Consider the following 13,264-nt stretch of genomic DNA (forward strand, 5'->3'; position numbering starts at 1 on the left):
GCATGTTTTAGGGATTTGATGGGGCTTTTACAGTAACCTGCAGGAACAAAAATTCTAAATATTTTCAACGTCGATGCAAGAAGCAGGATGTGATGAAGTGTATTCTACAAATTCTGCAACAACTGAGAAAATTTATTACATTTTCTAAATCTGAAATCATCGAAGGCTTTGCTCCCTCTCCAAGCAGCTTTGTCACACCTTTTAGGAAAAATGTAAATTTACATCTTTCCCAAATATTTTATCACAAGTTTCTGCCGGTGTGTTAACTGTGTGTCCTTCGGAGAGGACAAAGCTGCTCTTACGTCTTGCATCTATCTACTCACCAGTTAAAAGGTCACACCCAGCTTGGAGGGGAGGCTGATCCCAGGTCTGTGGTGGTTTTGGTGTAATCCTGACCATAAGACCATATGATCCAGTGTCAGCTAGCAGTAGAGGCTTTACGACGCCAGAACACAGACTGTCCTTAATGTCTCCTGATGATTATTTCTGATCAACTCTTTATGATTGCTTTAACTTTTCACCTTTACAACTTTTACTCCCCATGTTTCCATCCCTCTGTCCTGCGGAGTTTGGCCTCGTGAGAGTCCTGTCTTGTGACCAGTTCAGAATGTCACTGAGCCAGAGATGGCCTGTTTCTTGGCAATGGGTCCTGGCAACCATGCTGCCCTCAGCTGAACTATAAATAATACTCCCTCTGACCCAAGTGACTGCTGTCATTTACCTCGAAACACAGAGACGGGATTAAAGGGTCTAAATTTAGTAGGCCACGTACACTAATCATTTGACTTATTGAGTCAATGTATTATCATTAAGTTATTATTCAAAGGACTCATCTGCCATTTTTTTCTTTGATGAGGATTAACAGGAATCCTGAGGTCTTCACAGAATTCCCTCTATATTAAGACACGATCACTGCCCACTCTGTGTAAGAAACGAGCTAGAAAAATGACCTTCAGTGCCTCGTTTCACTAAGAACAGTTAATTCAAGCGTTCTAGTTAACATTTCAAAGCCATCTTGATATGAATTAAGGACTTAACACATGTCAGACGTCTTTGTGTGCCTGCTCTACTGGAAGCATTAGTGGACATATGAAACTCGTCCTCCTGTGGGTAACGCTAAGAGGCTAAGAGCATCTGCTAGAGCCCCTACCAGCCTAAGCTTGTTACTGTATTACATGAAAAACCTGTTGGGGGGTGGGTCCAAGCACAGGGTTTTAGTTTTAGGCATGTTCACTCTGTGCACAAAGATTTGAACTTTTCTGACTTTATTATTTATACAGAAATGTTTTTTAAGTGTGTTTATCCCAGATTATATAACACAATAAATAAACTATAGCACATCTGTAGGTCCATGATTAAACAGAAAATAGCACATAGCTAAAGTACTGATTAGCTAACTGCTAGCATGTTGGTTCCTCAACGACACAATAGCTCTTCAAGATGTATGCTTTTTTGCTTGACCTTGACCTTGACCTTTTTTTTATCTTTACTCATCAGCCATTTACTACCTTATGGCCTTTTCTTCTAGGCCTGTGACCATCATTTAGACCATCATTTAGACCATCATAGGCCTAAGCTATGAGCTAAAGATCTGTCTAGCAACTCGGCTTGGTTTCTAATCTACTTTTTTTTTTAAAACAACAAAAAAAACAAAAAACAAACCCAAAACATCAAAAATGCAATTTAAGGAGTAGTGCTAGATAAGTACAGTCAAGGTCACTCCAGAAAAAAGCTAATTGTTAGGCAGACTACTATGGCTGTTGAGCTAATTGCTAGCCTGTTAGCTTTGCAGAAAAAAAACAATCACTTAACTCTTCAAGATTTCATTTTTTTATTCATATTGTTTCCTTTTAGATTTTCTTTAAGATTTTGTGAAGCGCTAATTTAAAAAGCTGCCACTTAAGCTCTGGCTAGCCGCTAGCTAATCAATTTGTTAGCTAGATGAGTTAACATAATTTAATATAGACTAATGTTACTGCCATTAAATTACACATAACATGACTCATTGAGGAGCAGTAGGCTAACACAGAGGAGGTAACATAAGGTGCAACATAGCTAAGGTTGTGTGTGGAGTTTCCCACTATTATATTTTTAAGGTTATCACTTTTTCAATGGGAATAAGGTGTAAAATGAAACTATGATTAAACAAGTATAGTCTAGTAAGTCATTCAGAACATACTGTATTTCTACTGGTGAACTATAACTATCATATTCTAATGCAGGTTGCATTCTCCTGTGTAATCTCTCTGCAGCTCTTTTGCTTTTGACAAAGACTTATCAACTCTCGTGAAAAGATGGCGGGCTCTTTCACACGTCTCATCTCTGGCCGCAACAAGGCTGTGCTGCTGGCCAGCTTGGGAGCAGGAACGATGGCTACTGGCTTCTTGATGACTGAGAACAACACCCTGGTTGCCGATGTGAAGAAGAAGCTCTATCCACCCAGGTATGTACATTAGGGATGTAAAGATTAATCGATTCAAAGGTGTCAAGGTTCACATCGGTACTCTAAAAAATGAATCAATAATATGGTGAGCCACACCAATGTCTTTTAAAATCGGAGGTGTAGAAGCATTTTGGCTTCCCCAAGACAAAACAAAATTAAAGAGATGAGAAGATAACAGACGAGACAAAAACTGCGTGCAAATATTGAAGAAGACGGGGAACTACACAAATATCACAACCAACATGATGCGGCATTTAATAGCCTCCAATCACCTCCCCTTTTGGCCAAACCACACTGACAAGCTGGTTAGCAGTCCCTACAGGAATCTTTTTCAGTCATCATTTGTCTACAGTCTCATTTTGTGAAATGTGTTGTGACGGAATCGTATCGTGTTCCTCGTGTTGTGAATCATTACATCCCTCCCTAAAACTAAATGTAATCCGTTACATTGACAAAGAAGCTTAGGGTAAATTAAAATAGATCTAAAGGGCTTCCTGTAAATAGACAGTAAAGGGCACCTTACAGCTGGCACTAATGTCTTCCTTAAACAGTCTGTCATCAAAGAGCACCTTGTTCATAAATGCTAGACACAGAAACATCTGTGAAAAGGTTATTTGTTGATTGGGTAACTGATGGAAGATTTAGATTGAGATTCAGAGAATAATTATAGTTAAGAGTTTATCTGAAGTGCTTTGAATGGATGACCTTCATGAATCGGTGAACTCTCCAACTCTATAATTATCTGCCTCTACAGCCACGTCATTCACACGTGACAGAAGAATGACTCATTGTTTTTGCATTTCCACAACAGAAGAAACTGAACACTGACATCATGAGGTCATTAAGGCAGTTCAGATTTCCTGTATTTATAAGTGAAAGCGTCTCCAAAATAATGAAATATCATTCCTCACATTTTCAACGTCTGACTAAAACTAAACAACTGCACCAAAGACAGCAAAAGGTATTAAATGATTTGTAACAAAGTCACAAACTCGTGCAAAGTTTGATTTGCTCTATTTGACAGGCTGCAACAATTCAACCCTCAAACATTGCAGATATTACAAGTAGTCTTACAAAATGTTGGCACAGCTAGCGAGAAATACCTCCAAACAGCTGACACTTTAGCCCCCCCTCTTTAGCAAAGTGGCTGCTTTCTGTGCCGTTTATGGATAAGTGTACATCTAAGACTAATTACAGTTTTTCTAAAGGATAAAACACAGAATTAACCATTGCTAAAGTTTAACTTTATATTGGAGTGACCACTTCTATGTGAGGACTTTAAGTCAAAGGTGGTATAAACACATTTTAATGATCGACGTGATTATTTGTATTTAGTTGTAAACGTCTGCTGAGAGTATGAAAGAGCACCAGAGGTCACAGCAGGAACACTGGCAGCGATCTGCAGTATCACTGACGTGCTCAGGTTTCATCTGCGTTACCTTTGACTCACTCTCACAGCAGTCTGAGACAGGCACATATACTGTAAGCAAAGTCAACTGCAAAACAAAGAGGACAAAATCAGATCAGAGCAAAAAAAACAAACAAAAAACAGAATTGAGCATTGTGGCTTACAGTGTTAACACCTGACACACACATTTACCTTATTTCACACCGTCATCTCGTATCCTGGATGTGTCTCAAACACATGGCAGAAATCGGGTTTTTGAGCATTTAACCTGCTCAATGTGAGATATCTCCTGGTAATGGAAAATGGACTTGAGCTTGTACAGTATAGTGCTTTTCTAGTCTTCTGACTACTCAGAGTGTTTTTACACCACAGGTCACACCTACAAACTCATGGTTCCTGTGTAAAGTGGCCATCAAAAGAAACTAATCCTATTCTCACATATTCATACGCCGCCATACAAAGCAGCAGGAGCAATTCAGGGTTAAGTGTCAGAGTCGGAGAGTCGACCGACTCTAAAAGAAAAATGCCAAAAAGAAATCTTTGTCATGTTGGCCGTCTACTCTGAGGCCACATTGGACCCAGGTACCGTAAACACTGAAATATCAAAAACTAATTCAGCTTCCTTCTCTCCTGCAGCTCTGATTTCCCTGACCTGAGGAAACACAACAACTGCATGGCCGCAGCTCTGACTCCGGCCATTTATGCCAAATTGAGGGACAAGCTCACCCCCAACAACTGGACCCTGGACCAGTGCATCCAGACTGGTGTGGACAACCCCGGACACCCGTTCATCAAGACGGTGGGCGCTGTGGCGGGAGATGAGGAGAGCTACGAGGTAAGACGAGTCGAAAGACTCAGCTTCTGTTATACCTTCACCTCTCGAACGATCGACTTCACAGAATCCAAATGTCACTTCTGATGATCCAGTTTACAAAATCCCTGTTAGATCTTAAATATTCACAGATTCACTTTCAGATATTGTCCCGCCCCGCCGAACGTGGCCTTTTAACTTTGTCTCATGTTGTCTCCAGGTGTTTGCTGAACTCTTTGACCCCATCATCAAAGACAGGCACAACGGCTACGACCCCAGAACCATGACACACCCGACCGACCTGGACGCCTCTAAGGTTGTCACACCATCACTTCCTGTCACTGCATGGCTCCTCCGTCTATCTGCTGCCCCTACACGTGTTAACACACGTCTGTATCGTCTTCCTCCTTCAGATCACCAACGGCATGTTTGACGAGAAATACGTCCTGTCTTCTCGTGTCCGTACCGGTCGTAGCATCCGTGGTCTGAGCCTCCCCCCGGCCTGCTCGAGGGCCGAGCGTCGTGAGGTGGAGCGGGTCGTGGTTATGGCCCTGGCTGGCCTGAAGGGAGACCTGGCCGGACGCTATTATGGTCTTGGAGACATGACGGAGAAGGAGCAGCAGCAGCTCATTGACGTAAGTCTTCTTCACTCAAATCATATCCCAATCTCATTTATACACTTATGATTGGAGCATTTTAAATACTTGCATTTGAATGAATTTGACCTTTTTACTGTAAGTGGATTTATATTTATATTCATAAATTGCCTTTAAAATATATAATTATAAGAGAAATATGGCACAAGGCAAAGCAAGTTCATGTTCAGAGGTCGTCTCTGGTCCATTTCTAGACGATTAAAATGTTTTTTTTAATTTTTTAGGTTTGTTGACTTTTCTGTTTCTTAATATTTCACGCTGCGTTACAAAAGGATCACTTCCTGTTTGACAAGCCTGTGTCTCCATTACTCACCTCGGCCTTCATGGCCCGAGACTGGCCTGATTCCAGGGGGATCTGGTAAGACTAACACAGTGTAGTGACATCCAGTCCTCATCCTGTGTGCTAGGCAGAGATCCGTTCACAACGTGTCCCCCCCTTTCTGTTCCAGAGTCCGGTTTGTGAATTCGAGTTTAGAAGGAAGTCCTGCATACATCCATACATATTGTTTATTTTCTCTTTTACAATTTGAACTTGTTTTCTCAAGCTCCTGATTTATTTGTCTCATTTCTCCTCTAACAAAAGAATCGTGTGACCGCATGGCCAACAAACAGTAAATGTGCTGACGTTTCAGCTTTAGCTTTCTGCCAGCCTCCTGCTAACATTTTCACACGAAGCCCAGTGAGCCGATGTGTCAACACAGCAGGAACATTCAGCTCCAATAAGCAGGCAGCAATGATGCCCATTTATCATCACCTCAACACCAACCAGTGAGCGGCCATGCTGATGTTCTTACACGTAGTAAAGCTGCTTCACTCATTCATCTCTACTGTGAGATTGTCCAATCACACGAGTCACTGATATAAAGACAAAACAACTATGATGATAATGTCAGACTTTCCTTAAGATGCCATTTTGGATAACTTGTAAACGTTATGAGCTCAGTGCCCTTTTTCAAGTCACATGTCATGCCTCTCCTCCTGACAAACTTCAGCTGTCTGACATGTTCAGTACTATTGAGGCCTGACTCACCTCATTAAAGTGGGCAGTGTGGAACGACATGATCTGGCCAGTCACTGTGAGCAGACTTTAGTTCTGTTTCTAGATCATCAGAAAAGACACTCAGCCTTGTTATCCTGAGATCAAAACAAGTGAAATAAGTTGTAATGATGGGAAATGAAGCAAATCAAATGTATGGATGAATGTGGACTTAAGGGCTTCCATAGTTTATAAGAAGTCCTGAGCATCTTTAACTATCCTCCGACCTTTCTTCCCTTCACCCCTCCCCTCCTTTAGGACCACTTCCTGTTTGACAAACCTGTCTCTCCGTTGTTGACATGTGCCTTTATGGCCAGAGACTGGCCAGACGCCAGGGGCATCTGGTAGGGACCAATCAGCTCGTCTGCATGAGTGCTGTGTGACCAATCAGACACTAAATACAACATCCTGATCTATAACAGTGATTTACAGGTTTTCAGTGTTTTGCACATCCCATGAGTGCATGAGGCTTTTTGTGGTGTGTTTAATATTCTATTTCGGGGCTTTTGAGTCTGTGTCTGTTCATAAAATGTTCAGCTTTACCTGCAGAGCTCTTTATTTAGTTCCTTTAGCTGGCTCTCCTCAGGCACAACAACGAGAAGACCTTCCTGATCTGGGTGAACGAGGAGGATCACACCAGAGTCATCTCCATGGAGAAGGGAGGAAACATGAAGAGAGTGTTTGAGAGATTCTGCAGAGGACTCAAACAGGTACAGTCAATCTGTCATCATCATCTATCACAATCTATGTTTTCCAGAGATGTGTCGTTTGACGCAAAGATCTGATTGGTTAACGTGGATCATGTGATGTCCTGCAGGTGGAGCAGCTGATCCAGGAGAGAGGCTGGGAGTTCATGTGGAACGAGCGTCTGGGCTACGTCCTCACATGTCCCTCTAACCTGGGCACCGGCCTGAGGGCTGGAGTGCACGTCCGCCTGCCCAACCTCAGCAAGGTAACACACACACACACACACACACACACACACACACACACACACACACACACACACACACACACACACACACACACACACACACACACACACACACACACACACACACACACACACACACACACACACACACACACACACACACACACACACACACACACACACACACACACACACACACACACACACACACACACACACACACACGAACACACAACCTTTTCCTCATGAAACAGAGAAGTTGCATTTCAACCAAAACGCAACTGAAACCTCAAATGAAATAATTAATTCCAGATACATTTTGTTTTTGGTTTGTTCCTGTTTGTGCTAATAAAAAAGAAGCTGCGTCTTCCAGTTGTTTTAAGGAAGGTTGAACCTTGTTAAAAAAACTACAGATTCATGGAATATTTAGTTCAACAAATATGGTCATTTTTGTTGCTTCCTTGGGATTCGTTTAAAACAATTTACACATGATCGAAATCCCTCTGCAGGACTCGCGTTTCTCCAAAATCCTGGACAACCTGCGGCTGCAGAAAAGAGGCACAGGAGGAGTGGACACGGCAGCCACAGGAGACACGTTCGACATTTCCAACAACGACCGTCTGGGCAAATCTGAGGTCAGGAACCGTCGACTGTTCTCCTGTTAAAGAAAACGACTTGCTTTGTTCCCTCTGAAAGTGGTGAATCTATTTTGAAGCACACTAGTTTCCCTGAATCAAGTTTGTTTCCTTGCTGTGCGTGTGCTCAGGTGGAGCTGGTGCAGCTCCTGGTCGATGGTGTGAACTATCTGATCGAGTGTGAGAAGAAGCTGGAGAAGGGCCAGGACATCAGAGTCCCAGCTCCCATCACTCAGTTCAGGAAATAAAATCTGGACTGTGTGAGATCTGGATGTCAGCAGGAGGAGCAGCGCCCTCTGATACTGGCAGGATGACGTCAGTCCACCGCTACAGACGAGGAGGATTCTTTAGTCTTCTGGAAAAAGGTTGTAAATCTTTAGGGTAACCTAATCTTAGACATGCAGTGCAGTTAGGGAAAATTCTACCTCAAGTTAAGGTCTTCACTGTAACCCTGACTTCAATAAAACCTGTGATAGTCAAACTGTTGACTGCTTCTCTTCTATCTGTTGGTAAAACTCTCAGACTAGTCTAACTGACCCGACACATTATTCCTGCTCGCCCCTGAAACTGGGACAAAACAACCCGGTCCAAAGAAGCTGAAATCATCACGACACGTCTTTTCACAGCAGACGTTTTCACATCTTCAACCCAACAGAAAACGTGATGTGACCGTTTGATTATCTGACTTTCTCATGCTTTTATATACTTATTGTACTTTCTGTTATTATAAAGGCCACGAAACATTTTTATTTACTTAAGACTTTAATGCATAAACCACTTCTGATATTTCTTTATTGATACTTTTGTTAAAGGATTTCATCTCTTGGTAGGAAGTGAAAAGAAACACAAAACAACCGTTTGATTTAGCATCCATCACCTTTATTCATGAACGACCATCCGTCACTGCTTTATCATACATGTATAACGGCGTACAGTCAGGAGTGCTACGGTTGGTCAACTATCAGGATATAAGGACTGTTTACTACAGAAGAAGAGAGCCAATAGGAACTAAGCAGGTTCAAAACGTGGTGAACCATCAGTGCTGTCTTTATTGAGTTCTGAGTATAAAAAATATGGACATAGTGCTAAGTGGACGATCAGTGAAATAAACAGAGGAGCAACCATGTGAGTTATAATCTTAAAGCTGAGGCTGCCGCTTCTTTATTACGAACCAAACAACGCCGTGTTAAAACAGATTCATTCACGAAATGTAAGAAGGAAGAGTCAAACTTCAGAAGTGCCTTTTAGATCCACATCTGACAATGAGACACTCACTGCACTAGAATGAAAACATTTGATTTCCTGTCTGCATAAAAAAATAAAACACTGCTTCCCTACGAGGCCGGCAGACAAGGAAGAGTTTTATACAAAGATTTTCCCTAATATCGCAAAGTACAAAAAAAAAATCTTAAAGCACATTAGTTGTGTGTTTGCACACATTTCCATTTTTTTCTGAATCGGAAAAAGATTTGAACTTTCAGGTCCTGTGACGGTGATTTCACGACGTATAGTGCGTCTTTAAAGGCAGAGAGCTTAAAAAAACACACTGTGTAAACAGATCTGCATAAACTGATGATTCATTGGAGACAACATTCAACATTTGATGGAGCAGAACAGCACTTCATTCTCTCCAGGATGCCACCACCTCGGACAATTTTCTGAATTTTTCTAAAAAGAAATTAGTAGAAAGAATTTAAAACAACTCAAAAAAGGTGACTGCGAGAGGCCAGAAGCTGCATATTCACCAAAAAGTCCCGTTTCTTTTTTCTTTTTTTTTTGGCAAAGTGAAAGAGGAACACAAGCCTCTACTGAGGAGCGGTCAGGTTATAACACGGCAGGTACGAGAGAAACGAGGCTACTCACTGCTTCAGTGAGTTTGGGGGGTGAGAACATAGCCGGGGCGACGACTTAAAGAGAAAACAGAAGGCAAACAGCTGTGAGGTGTGTGGCGTCGTCATTCAGTGGGTCGTTTTTCACTGTGTTTCCTCGTGAACTCCTCAGCGTTCTTCATGAATTTGGCGCGGTCTTTAGTGTATTCGTCGGCCAGGTCGGCCCTCAGCGGATGCTCCGGCTCGGGGGAGTTTATCAGACCGACTAGATTCTGAATCACTGTCCAAGGAGGGAAAAAAAAACAAGACATGAGACACACTTTCTAAAATCATAACACCAGTAGAACAGGGGGAAGTGTTTAGCAGCATCTAGTGGTGAGCTTGTAGATTACAACAAACTGATAACTTCTACTCCAGCTGTGTTCACCTTTAAGGCCGATACAGGTCTCGCTCTTCCCAATATAAAGAAACATGACAACAGTCTGACAGGCCAAAGTTCTAGTTCATAAAAAAGTTAGAACTTCTGATGTTGTGTTTAAACATCAGGGATATTTTCACCTCTTGTAACTTGTATTCATTTGAATGCTAAAACACATAGGACAACTTCAGTCCCCTCCTCCATGAACTCAGCGATGGTTGGCTTTTTATGAAACGTCGAGCACAATTCTTGTTTGAATATAAAGGTCAAACGATAAAAATCCACTTTTAAAAATGTGCAAAGTGTGCATTGATTTCCTTCATGAGGTTCGTCTGTTGTGGATTAATTCAAAAACATGGCCGAGCTCTTTTAGTGGTGGGCATAGTCACTTGGAACCGATGACGTTCAACATGCTGAAGTCTGTAACTGAACAGACGACCTGCTGGTGAGAAGCTAAACAGTGTCGGACTTATGTTTGATTAAAGAAAGGCGAGTTCAGTAAGCTTGTTTGGAGACGTTTACACACACACACACACACCTTGGTAAGCTCTTGTGGCTGGTTTCCAGTTCTCCACAGTGATCATCGGCAGGCAGACCTGGCCCTTCTCGTCGATGTTGGGATGATAGATTTTTGTCTTGAAATTGATCTTTGGAGGCTTGAAGGGGTACTCTGTGGGAAAATTTATCTCGATCCTAAATGCTCCTTTGTCATACGGAGAGCAATCCTTGAGAAAAGGTAGAAAGAGAAAAAAAGATGGTCAGTCATGAAAATAGTTTGAAGATTAAAAACGACTTTGCTTGTAGCAGAGATTCAACACTTACAGGAAGAAGGAGCCCTTGCCAGTGTAAAATATTTGATTCATCCACTTGAATGTTGCGGAAACACTTCAATCCACTTTTGCGGATATCCTCCAGCTCCTGGAAAATGAACGAAAAAAGGTTTTATGATGAAACATACAAAAATGTCACCTTTTAGGCATTGTTGACATTTTGGGGTTTAACCATTTTTGTTATGACTTTTTTTTTCATACACTTTTGAAAATCAAAGTAACAAGGTGCAGCTCAGTCGGACACTATAGAAGGAATGTTTTTCTCTGGATGTTGTGATGAGGATTTGTGGGCAGTTTATTCAGGATGTCTTCAAACAAGACTGTGCATGTCGAGAACGTTTTTTTAATCTGTGACATGGATCAGCGCGTCATTTTGATGTCTGAATTATGTAAATGTGTCTGATCCGACACCAGCATTAGATCATCTGTCCCATCTCGAAAACTAAACGGGATTTTCTTGAAAAACAGGCGGAAAATCTGGTCACTCTGCGGTTTGTTTTTTACATAAACGGTAAAACTGGATTATCAGGGGAATTCAGAGGTGACCTGGTGCTTCACTGATAAGAAGTCAGGGTGAATTCTTCTGTCACAGCAGCCACACAACAAAGCAAAACTAAAAGTCAGTCAAGCACAAAGTTCGAGACTGAAGAATCAGCCAGCCTGCACAGAAAGTACCAGCAATTCACTGACATCATAAAGTTCATTGTGCCATTAAAACTGGTGAGCCACAGTTGGTAGAAACAAATCATCTGTAATGTAGGTGTCAATTCCTTACATATGATAAAAATACAGTTTGTTTAAATCTATTTATTCAATGTCAAGTTATAAATAAATAACCTAGATTTAAATACAACAAAAATGAAAATAGAAAAAAAGAAAACAGTTTGGTTCATCTTACTGAAAGTGTAACTTTGCAGATGTGCTAATGATGTTGGGTATTTTTAGATATTACAGTAATTAAGCTCTTGGCCCTGCTCTTCTTAAAACATAATAAAAAAAAGAGTAAGATATTTTACCTGATAATGTTGTAAAGCGTCCTGAGATCGCATTTTATTAGGATTAGGCGCTTCACAAAGGAGAGATTGTTAAATTACATAACGTCCCTTTAAAAACACAATACACCTGTGTTTCCTACACGTCAGACAGGTGTGTAGTGTTATGATCACAAAGAGCAGAGAAAAAAAAAAAAGATTCAACGACTTAAAAACGTAAACTGGAACAACACCTGTCGTCATTTCCTCTTCATCAAACAACTTTAAAATATATTTAAAATCGTTTCTCATAACATTTCTTCAGCTGTCATTGAGTTTATTATCTAAAAATAATTTAAAAAAATAAGAATTTACTGAAATCTCCCAGCTGAGGAGTGACGTCACGCCCCAGCCCCAGAGTCTCGACGTTTTCGCTTTCACGTAAATGACGTAAAGGTAAAAAACATGCGATGGTGTTTGATAAGCCTCTCCATTCATACTAAAAATATGTATGTATGTGTTAAACGACTTAATTTTTATATTTGCCGGTTAAATAAAAGTGCTGAATCACTCGCTGCTCACGGCTCAAACTCGGTAACTAGTTACCGTCGTTAAAGACGTCATTCTGCTTTCATTTCGTCGAACAAAAGAAGTCGACATTTCTCTCAGTCCGCGGCTCGTAAACTAGTCCCGAGTCTCAGGAACAAGTAACTCACACACTCTCAGATGTGAGATAAAATGAAAAAAAGAGGAAAAATTCTTACCTTTCCCAGTCTCTTGCCTGAATTCATTGTGGTGGTGCCGCTGTATTCTTCTTCTTCTTCCTGCTTCTTCTCCCCCCGTTCTTCCTCAAACTTCTTTGATTTCTGTTTTTAAGCGGCTGGTAGCCGGCGTCCTCTTGTATTAGCGCCGCCTACCGGTGCGGCGGATACAGCTACATTCTCTTGAGAAATGTTTGTGTTCTTCTTGGGTTTTCAAAATGATCTTGTGCGCACTATTACTACTTACTACTACTTGGGATCCTATTTGTGCATGACCCTCCTGTATGTGTATGTTGCATGTTCACCAGAGTGTAACATCATTTCCCCTCGGGGATCAATATAGTAAAATAAAAATAATAAATATATTAAAGATAGATAGATAGATAGATAGATAGATAGATAGATAGATAGATAGATAGATAGATATTTTTGATTGAATAATTTTTACATTTTTATGAATTCAGCACTTTAACAGGACTCCACCTGAAACTTGTCAGTGTTATTTATTTATAGTTTTATACAGAAATATTTC

At 41.1% G+C, this 13,264-nt stretch overlaps 2 protein-coding genes across 3 annotated transcripts; one reads left to right on the forward strand and one right to left on the reverse strand.

The window, feature by feature from the left end:
- The first annotated feature begins 2,252 nt into the window (after positions 1-2,252).
- On the forward strand, positions 2,253-8,404 carry ckmt2a (creatine kinase, mitochondrial 2a (sarcomeric)). 2 transcript variants are annotated; one of them, XM_079363943.1, is made up of 9 exons: positions 2,253-2,443; positions 4,488-4,686; positions 4,883-4,978; positions 5,076-5,297; positions 5,591-5,676; positions 6,941-7,064; positions 7,172-7,306; positions 7,798-7,923; positions 8,055-8,404. In XM_079363943.1, exons 1-9 carry the CDS (start codon positions 2,295-2,297, stop codon positions 8,169-8,171), a joined length of 1,254 nt encoding a protein of 417 aa, XP_079220069.1. In that variant the 5' UTR covers positions 2,253-2,294; the 3' UTR covers positions 8,172-8,404. The 2 variants fall into 2 exon arrangements, with proteins under 2 accessions (XP_079220069.1, XP_079220068.1); XM_079363942.1 differs by lacking the exon at positions 5,591-5,676 and adding an exon at positions 6,613-6,698.
- A 376-nt stretch (positions 8,405-8,780) lies between these two features.
- On the reverse strand, positions 8,781-12,843 carry LOC306836722 (ubiquitin-conjugating enzyme E2 L3-like). The gene is made up of 4 exons (XM_079363962.1): positions 12,736-12,843; positions 10,993-11,088; positions 10,709-10,895; positions 8,781-10,032 (listed from the first exon to the last, which is right to left on the reverse strand). The coding sequence occupies exons 1-4, from the start codon at positions 12,760-12,762 to the stop codon at positions 9,878-9,880; spliced, it is 465 nt and encodes a 154-aa protein (XP_079220088.1). The 5' UTR covers positions 12,763-12,843; the 3' UTR covers positions 8,781-9,877.
- Between the last annotated feature and the right edge of the window lie 421 nt (positions 12,844-13,264).

The sequence above is a fragment of the Symphodus melops genome, assembly GCF_947650265.1.
Source record: "Symphodus melops genome assembly, chromosome: 16".
In the NCBI taxonomy this organism is placed as follows: Eukaryota; Metazoa; Chordata; class Actinopteri; order Labriformes; family Labridae; genus Symphodus; species Symphodus melops.

Excerpts from the sequence above, each read along its gene's own strand:
- ckmt2a (XM_079363943.1), top strand. The coding sequence starts at position 2,295 with ATGGCGGGCTCTTTCACACGTCTCATCTCTGGCCGCAACAAGGCTGTG. Across the intron at positions 4,979-5,075 it reads CCGACCTGGACGCCTCTAAG|ATCACCAACGGCATGTTTGA; the intron begins GTTGTCACACCA and ends TTCCTCCTTCAG. Across the intron at positions 5,677-6,940 it reads CCTGATTCCAGGGGGATCTG|GCACAACAACGAGAAGACCT; the intron begins GTAAGACTAACA and ends GGCTCTCCTCAG.
- LOC306836722 (XM_079363962.1), bottom strand. The coding sequence starts at position 12,762 with ATGAATTCAGGCAAGAGACTGGGAAAG. Across the intron at positions 11,089-12,735 it reads CAGGCAAGAGACTGGGAAAG|GAGCTGGAGGATATCCGCAA; the intron begins GTAAGAATTTTT and ends TTCATTTTCCAG. Across the intron at positions 10,896-10,992 it reads GGCAAGGGCTCCTTCTTCCT|GATTGCTCTCCGTATGACAA; the intron begins GTAAGTGTTGAA and ends CCTTTTCTCAAG.